The sequence below is a fragment of the Phaethon lepturus genome, unplaced genomic scaffold, assembly GCF_000687285.1.
Source record: "Phaethon lepturus isolate BGI_N335 unplaced genomic scaffold, ASM68728v1 scaffold33115, whole genome shotgun sequence".
Lineage (NCBI taxonomy): Eukaryota > Metazoa > Chordata > Aves > Phaethontiformes > Phaethontidae > Phaethon > Phaethon lepturus.
In genome coordinates, this window is record NW_010541792.1 from 895 (window position 1) to 9,981 (window position 9,087).

General features: G+C 46.8%; 1 protein-coding gene across 1 annotated transcript in view; it reads right to left on the bottom strand.

Moving 5' to 3' along the window:
- PRKAA2 (protein kinase, AMP-activated, alpha 2 catalytic subunit) overlaps positions 1 to 9,087 on the bottom strand; it is a gene marked incomplete at its 5' end in the record, with an annotated part of 11,789 nt that overhangs the window by 105 nt on the left and 2,597 nt on the right. Inside the window, 7 exon segments of the mRNA XM_010287834.1 lie at positions 1 to 28; positions 30 to 129; positions 398 to 524; positions 2,295 to 2,799; positions 4,383 to 4,607; positions 6,940 to 7,027; positions 7,879 to 8,023. The exon segment at positions 1 to 28 is cut by the window's left edge and continues 105 nt beyond it. Coding sequence (XP_010286136.1) covers positions 1 to 28; positions 30 to 129; positions 398 to 524; positions 2,295 to 2,799; positions 4,383 to 4,607; positions 6,940 to 7,027; positions 7,879 to 8,023 — 1,218 coding nt within the window.

Consider the following 9,087-nt stretch of genomic DNA (forward strand, 5'->3'; position numbering starts at 1 on the left):
TGGCGCACTACGGCTGCTGGCGCTGGCCTGCCGCGGCGGCATCGATGCTCAGCCTCGGCCGGTGTAAGCCGGCGGCAGAGCAGGAGCGCTGCGGCGTGGACGAGCCCGACCTCTGCTCCATCACATCGTCTTGAATATTAAAAAAAAAAGGAGGGGGGGGGAAGAAAATAAAAGAAAAAAGAAAAAGTAGCATTAATTTGGCATCTGCAACACATGTTCCTTTGGTAAGGAACTAGCAACAGTAGTGAAGACAAATAGATCAGAAGGGCTTTTGCTGACTTGAAACAGCTGCATAAGCATTTGGAGACGCTAAGAACGATTTTAATCTTCTTTTATTAAGTTCCAAACTTGCCATTTTATGTGTTTCACACCTCAAGTTGCACCATTTCCCGCTTACCATCGATGCTTTTGAAGTCCAAGAGATAGCTGCGGTTGTCAACCTGGTAAAGCTGCAGGCTCATCTTCACGTAATTGCCTGTCACCGGGTTCTTGCGGCGCACTCGGAGGTGGTAGGAGTTCACCACCTGCAAGGGGAAACTTGCTTTCAGGAGTAAGATTCAAAACAGCAAGAAGAGTATTTCTTTCCTTATTTTTTTCTAGATACTAGCAAGACATCTTCTGAGAAAAAAACACAGTTTCTAGAAAGAAAAATGCCTGTAAAACAAAGCAAATGGTTTTATATCCTATTACTTCCTAAAAAGCGTCTTTAAAAATACTTCTTCAGATTCTGATTCACCAGCTGCTGGCAGACGAAGCTGCCGTGACCCATCTGCCAGGCATCAAACTCATGTTGCTCCTCCCGCACCAGCAGCAATGGCCATATGAACCAAAAGTCCACTCGTGGACCCGCGTGCGAGGACCATGCCCGTGAAACCAGGCAGGCTGGGCAGCCGGGGAGAGTAACCCCTCCTATCGGTGCAGCTAAATTCACTGTTCGTGAATCAGCCTCGAGCTGTGGATTTTCTCTTACTGCTTCCCACCCCACAATCTGCTGCATCTCATCTGCAATGAGATCTTTTCTCTGTGCTGTATTTGTGAAGCAACTGCATGGATGGGAAAGCTATTCTGATGAAGAGTCACATCTGAAGTTATTCTTAGGATGGGAAAGTCTGTTGTGAAACCTCCTTGTACAAAATAAGCTCCACTGCCTACATGAAGATGTTGGGCTGACTTGGTTTATGAAGCCGTACCAGAAATACATCAAGTTTGTTTGGTCTCTGTAAAACCATACAGCTAACAAATGTCTGGCTGATGTAGGCATATGCATCTGGAGACAGCCCATCTCCTGGCTGGTGCAGTGAAATCAGGTTTCTGGGCGCTACCTGGCTTTAAATATGTAATATTATCAAAAATAAGGAGAAGATAGGAGGCTTTGAAGAAGTGGCACAATGACGTTCACACCGTACAATCCTTGGGACCTGGAGTGAGGAGGGTATCTCCTCTGGCGATGAAGATCTGGGACGAAATTCTCCTTACCTTGCTCCTGATGCTTGCGTGAGACTGCTGCGAAGGGCCATGAGTCAGGAGAGCTCACGCCAGTGATGGCACCAAGATGCAGGGAATCAGGCTCAGCAGAAAATACTACGGGCTAACTTAGGGATTTATTAATTGGACTTTGAAAAAGATTGTTACTAAATGCTGTGTAGCTCTGAAGAAATATCTGATGTGAGTACTGTCAGCTAAAAAGTCATCTGTGTTTAAATCAGGCTCCAAGAAGCTGAGCCCTAAACTGGGGAAGCAGTAAGTGTCTGAAAGCACATCTGGTCCACGAGCACCGCTCCATCTCCATCGAGAAAGAAGCCACCACACCAATGGTACAAACTCCTGCCCCAACGCGCCCCCACCCCTCACCTGTGCATTTTTTAAGAAGGAGCATATCATATCATTTAGCTCACACGACTCCCTGGACCCATGCAGAAATAATGAGAACTATTTTGCTCAGGAGCACTCAAAATGACCTCACAAGGAATTAGCCACTAAAATTAGAAATGTGACCGGCTCCTCTTATCCCTGCAGCTAAATGAAGCAGAATCATCTTTCCAGCCAGAAGCTTAGAGCATTCAGAAAGAAAACTCTTATTTCACGCCATAAATAAACGCCACAGGTATTGAACCACAGCTAGCATCTTAATTCAGCGTGGTTGGATAAATGAGAAATAGCAGGGATGATCGCAAGGTGCGGATATTTGTTTGCAAAGAGGTGAGGCTGCAACCATACCTACCGACCTCCCTGAGCAATTCGGCTCATGAGAAAACAACCCTTGAAAACCACCACGAAGCACCAGCACTCCCTACCTTCCACTCAAAGTCCAGCTGTTTCATAGCGCGGTACACCTCGGCCATAATGTCGTAGGGTTTGCTCTGGCTGCGGATTCCCAGGTGCCACTTGGCCTTTTTGACAGTCAGGGGTTTTGGCTTCGTGGTGTTGAGGGCATCCAAAGGACATCGCGCTTTGGGGCTGTCCGCTATCAATGGTGGCATCCGCTCGGGGTGCGGCTTCACCCCAGGAGGGATGTGCATGGCACTGTCGTCCATGAAGGAGCCAGTGGGAGGGCTGGAGGCAAGGTAGAACTCGCTGGCTTGGTTCATGATCCTCCGGTTGTCGATGACCAGGTGGTAAGCCACCGCCAGCTGGTCCTGAGGGTCACCACTGTACAGGCTGTTCATCACCTCCGACTCCGTGCATTCAAACTTTTCACAAACTTCCCGAACTGCGTCGTCGTCGATGACGGTGGCATCGTAAGAAGGATCCTCTGGGAACAGATAACTGGGCAGCTCCTCCTTAAACCACTCGTGTTCCCTGGCGAAAGGCAGAGGGGAACCACCATGAGCTCTGTGCAAGCACTGCCACCAGTCCCAGGCTTTCTCCACAAAAGCATCCAGGCAGCTTTGTCTCAGTGGTTAAAGCATTTTATTGAGGAGTAAGCAACGTGTTTCCAGCATGGGGACTCCAAATCCTCTCTTGCCTGCCCCAAGCCACGCAGGCACCGGCAAACAAAATGAGGTTTATGTTCCTAAAAGAGCCACAGTTTTTGAACTGGAGAGGAGGTGGCCAAAATGAGTCTTCTGGCATGGGAGGTGGGGATGCAAAATTGGCCAGCTGCATACACCTCGCCTGTATTGCTTGGTCTAGCTAAAACCAGTCCTAAGCCACAGAATGAGGAGCTCAACCCAGCCCTGCACAAGTCCCCCAAGTATTGTAACAGCGATGGCGCTTTGCAAGCGTGGCTGCTTGCTCGCCTGGCTCTGAAGACCTCGGCACTTAGAGATGCTCACGCTTTTTGATCACTATGGGTCTGACAGAGATACAGAGCATCAAAGCTACCCAGCTACCTGATTCCCACCAATTTACAATGAAGTCAATGATAATTAAGTGGCTAAACGCCATACAGAGCCTTGTCTATAGGTTCGATGTATCAACTATAATCTCACCACACGTGCTGCTGCTCTAATGTGTAATTAAATCCTCTAGTCTTAAGGAATTATGAAATAAAAAAGGCATTTTACTTGGTTTTACTTGCAGGGCAAAATTAAGGCCATCCATTGCAAATGCATTAAAAACCTGAGAACTCCTGAAAGTCCTAGTAACATTTATGTATATAAATAGCTAGCACACCAGCTAGATATAATGATTACCATAAATTTCATACAAGGCGTATCAGGCTCCAGTTTTACAAAATGTTTCTAAAATGGCTGCAGTTGTGAGAATTTTCAAGTCCTACTAACAGCCATGAACTTTTAATGATCTCTGCAGGCACAAATGTCTGCTTAAGAGCCCAATTGTTCCCTCTACTTTGAATTTCCACAGTGATGCATGCAGATAAATGGTTCATGGGCACTGTACTCATTTATTAGACAAGAAAACTATGTTGCATTTAATGATGAACCATTTGCTCACATTTTAAACTATATCCGATATTTACGGGTAATAATTCCTGTGTTTCTCCTCCTTTCTTATTGGATAGACACTAAGTACAATCATTACCCTCATATTCTGAACTGGTACCCAGAAGGAGGTGGTCTTGAAATAAAGTAATGAAAAATGGCTGGTGGATATTAAGTTCTTAGGATTATTGCCCAATATAGCTGGTTTTGCTAAGCACCATTAAGAGATTTTTGAGGCTATTTTATATAAAATCATCACCCTGTTCATCATCATCCCACTGCAAGCCGGCAGCACCCACCTCTCCATCAGCACAGAAGGGTGCAGGAGTGCTCCTTGAATCGCTTGGGACAAAAATCAACTGGATTAGCTGACTACTCCTGTAAACCACCCTGCTCACCTGCCAGCAGGTGACCCCCTGGCCAGCCACCATCCTCTGCCACCGGTACGCTGGAGCCCCCCGAAACGCAGCCAGCCCACCCCGTCCCACCTGGGCTGACCTGATGTCCTTGATGGTTGCTCGCTTGAGGGGGTCAACCTGCAGCATGTGCATGAGGAGAGTGGCAACGGAGCGATTGAGGTATTCGGGGATGTAAAACACACCTCCCCGGATCTTCTTGAAGAGGGTGGGGACGTGCTCGTCGTCGAAAGGCAGAGTGCCGCAGAGAAGGGCGTAGAGGATAACGCCGCAGCTCCAGATGTCCACCTCGGGGCCAGCGTACAGCCTGTGCGAAGGCAAGGGCAGGAGAAAGGTGTCACCCCTCCCCGTCCTCCTCTCCTCAGTTCGGGTGCACATCCCGCTGGGCAAGCTGGGGATCCGCTGCCAGCTCCACGGGGCCAGAGCTGCAGTCCGCCCCAGGGCTGCTCACGCGCATGCCCCCAGCCAAACCTGCCTAAGCCAAAATCACTCGGGGCAAGGGGAAATGACATGGCAGAGCTGGCGTGGGCTGCCCATGCACAGCCACGTACATCCTTGCCTCTGCCAGACCCTCCTAAAAGCCAAAGCCCACATTTCCAACAGCTCTGCCAGGGTGTTGCTCCTTCGCCCCGAGGGCTCAGCCAGCAATTCCTGCCCATTCAGTGAGGCAGATTAAACAGGAGCAGATACTATATCTCCGAGTGTTTATTTTCGGTTGAAGTTTATGTGCTGGTATGCAAGCGCTCCCGCTTCCGACAAGCTGCTAATGTGCTCCCTGGCATCACCAAATACACGGGTTTTGCTGCTGCGTGCTTGCTTGCTCAATTTGTTTATCTCTTTTTGCTACAACTGATGCTTTCTCAGAGATTTTGGGAGGCAGTGCTTACCCTTGGGCTGTAAAACCCTACCAAAACACAGAGGTTGAAATGGAAATACAGAAGTCTCTTCGTCAAACCTCAGCATCCTGCACTTGCTCCTCCTGAAAAGCATCGCCGCAGACACACTGGTGTACAAAAAGCACCGGTCATGCACGCGGCCGTTCTCTGACCACCACCAAAACACTGGCTCTGCTTCTCCAAGGGCGAGACCTTCCCTGCTGAGGCCAGGGACAGCTGCAAAGTCATTTTGGAAACACAGACGATTAGCTAGCTGCCCCCTCGGTCCTGCCTCTATGCCCCCAACAGACAGAAAGCCCGATTCTTTTGCTGATAACTGCATTGCCTGGGCAGCTGATTGGACTTTTAAGCCCAAGTGAGATGCACTTTTATGCCTCTGAAGCCTGAGCTGTCACGCGCTACCGCTTTTGTGCTCTACCCAGCACAGGCAGCCGGAGCTGGGAACCAGCACACCCACCGGCGCGGCACCCATCCCGCTGCCCGAACAGCGGATCGTGCCTCTCCCCCACAAACGCAGCCCTCCTACGCCTGGAGAAGATATTAATCGGGGGTACAAAACTCCAGCATCACCGACGCTGTAAGCGGTACTGCTGCGGGAGGGCTGCTACGTAATGTGCTTCTGGCCTTTACTGAAAAGGGCATGGAAATAATATTTTTTTGGAATCACGGCAGAGTTTCTGGCTTTGTGCCCCTCTTGACAATGAGGATTTACTTGCTTTTACACGTAGAGCTGTAGTCACAACAGGGTTTTTGGATGCTGGTCTAATTCCTAGGATACTCTGCCAACACTTACACTGGTGTAAACGGCGATAAAATAATCACAATCACAGCGAACAGGCTGTGTACAAAATGTTGTATTTAAAAGCTACAGTTACAGGCAAAAATAGGCTGGATTAGGAAAACTAATGCTCATGCAAAGGGCGATTCAAAAATATGGGGCAGATAATGAGATGGGCAGTTTGAAGGACCATACAGATGAATGAAAATTTGAAAACCTGTATTTGCGACCCTTGCTATGCTATTATATAAGTACATTCTGTGTAACTTAGGTTCCTGACAGTAAAATATAGGAGGTAACGCTTCTGTATCAACATGGTAAAGTCTAACTCAACCTTGCAGAGTGTGTCCGACAGGCCATGTGTTGCACAGATGTTGCACGCTGAGATATGCAGCCACACGGGAGGTTTGTCAATTCAATTCATCAATTCCAAACAAAGTTATGATTATTGAACCTACTGTCACGAACAAAACCCCTAGCTTAAGGAACCAGAGGACAAGTATTTTCAATACAAGAGTTCAGCGGTGGAGGGAATCAATTAAAGCTCCTCCTGATTCTTCTGTTAGTGAATGGTTTTCCTCATTAACACTGTGTTTTATATTATAGGTGGGCAGGAGAGAAGAGGGTGGCCTGGAAAAGCCTTTCCATCTGAAATCTCAGTATCTGCATCCAAAGAGTAATTTTCACCTTCTTTAATTAGCAATATAAAAACAGTCAACATTTGCTGTTAATAATTCCTCCAAAGTAAACGTCTTTAGCAAAACACAGTTTGCTTTTACAGCTATTGACAAATGTAATAACCAAGAAAACTTTCAGATTTTTGCCAGTAGATTCACCCAAACATAAAATACATGCTGGAAGGATTCATCTGTTTTTACTAGATGTACAAAGCTGTTTCCAATCCCCAAAGCAAATTTAAAGACCATGTGCTCACACAGGCTCCAGTTAGAAGTGGAATGTCCTACCTTCCAGAGATGACTTCAGGGGCTGCATAATTTGGGGAACCACAGCTGGTGCGTAGAAATTCGCCATCTGACATCATGTTGGACAAGCCTAAACACAAGACATTTACTAATTATTGATGTTTGATGTGAAGGTCCAGTCACAGAGGACTGAGTCGCACAGAGGAGGAGAGGTACAGCAAGCAGAGGGGGAAATTTGCAGGGGAACTGCTTACATCATTTAGATGATAGACTCCTTTGAACTGATTTGCAAATTATTATTATTGTTGTTATTATTGTTATTTTCACACCCAACCAAGGACTATTCACTCCAGGCTAATTTTGCTTCTCTAAGTTGCAAATGCCAGAGCATGGTGGAAAAGAGACATAATTCATCCCAGATCACTTACTCTATATGGGAATTGTGTGGGGTTGTGAAATTAGTAAATCTTCAAAAGGATTTATCACTGCTAGAAAGGATTCACCGGGACCAAGCTGGTAGCCCAGCTATTTCAGTGGATTTCAATCGGTAATGCCACTTAAAGACTCCTGTTACTGCTCATTTGTAAAATTAAGCGAGGCCAAAAGCACGTGGCCAAAAGTATGGAGAACGCGCACGAAAATAAACACATGGAGCCAGCTCACCCCGGAATTAACTGCATTGAGTCTGCCTTAGACATAAATTAGCTCAATCTTTATACTCGGTGATTATACTAAAACACAGCGAAGATTTGCAAATTACTTTGCTGCTCCATTCTTAATGCCAGCACAGAAGCAGCCTACAGTAAGAAATCCCTGCTTTTGCAAAGAGGACGGTGTTTATAACCGTGGGCTTTTCGGGTAAAGCAACTGCTAGTGGTTAGGAAACCAGGCTCTGGGTTTTGTAAGGCGTGCTACGCAGACACGCTCCAGCAAGCGCCTCGGAGCTGGCTGCGTTTCTGGAATGCTGCTGGGGTCACATACCAAAATCTGCTATCTTTGCATTCATGTGTGCGTCCAGCAGCACGTTCTCTGGTTTCAGGTCTCGGTGGACAACCATGTGTCTATGGCAGTAATCCACCGCGGAGAGAATCTGCTGGAAAAGGCGTCGAGCTTCTGCCTCTTCAACCTACGGACGCAAGGGGAAATTGTCCTGAAGGTTGGTCTGCGCGCAGAGCTGGCAAGGGAAGGTTTGACTTAGCAAGGAGCCAAAATGTTCCAGGGCGCAGAGAGAAAATCACAGCGTGCTTGTGACCAGAAGCAGCAAATAAAGCAGATTTCGCCCCTTGCATTTTATAATGTGCTAGTGTTTGCAAATAATATAGCCCAGAGATGAAATCAGAAACCTAAATTTAGCTGAGCTATCAAGAAGAACTTATTGGTGGCACCTATGAGGCAATGGCCTGCTGTCCCAACAGGGCCAGTTCTGCTATACAGCACATGCAGATCAAGCCTGGACAAAACACCACTGAGGATGCCGCAGGGAGCAACTCCTCATGGACAGATGGCTTTGGAAAAGAAAGCTAAAGGTGGAATATTGAGATGATTTTAATTAGCTAAATAGCTATATAGGCTATAAAGTTGTATGAGCTGTATTAGAGAAATTATATTCACAATTATGAGGAGACTGATTATTTTTACTGATGAATTCCTAAAGACTCTCTTCATGAAAAATTTAGTTTCTGAATGCAAACGTTCAGAAAGGATCCAAATTAGTCACTAAAAAGATCCAGATGGGTAAAATGCACTGGAAATCAGAACTATATGTAGAAAAGCAAATGGAGTCAGCTCCATCTACCAGTGCACTAACCTAAACCAATTTATTGTAAATGTACTGATTTTTGTAGTACAGAGAGGAAATGTATGAAGCCTTATTCTGGCTGTCCACTTCAGCCCGTTTTTATTTCCTTCCCCTGCAATTGCTCCCTGCCTACGAGGATGTCCACAGGGCAGACACTAGTGATTTTCTCTGTAACCATGATACCACGTTTCATGGGCTCAACCTACAGCTCAGGTGATTTATACCCAGCAGGATTACTGGCATTTGAAAACGTTTTTCAGATAAGCCACATCCTTAAAAGTCTTCAAAAAACCTGACGTGGAGCCAAGGGGGAGGCGAATGACCGGGACGGAGACCGCACTGAGTGCTCTTCCCCTCCGGTGCCCTGCGCACACGTAAATCTGCTGCTGAAC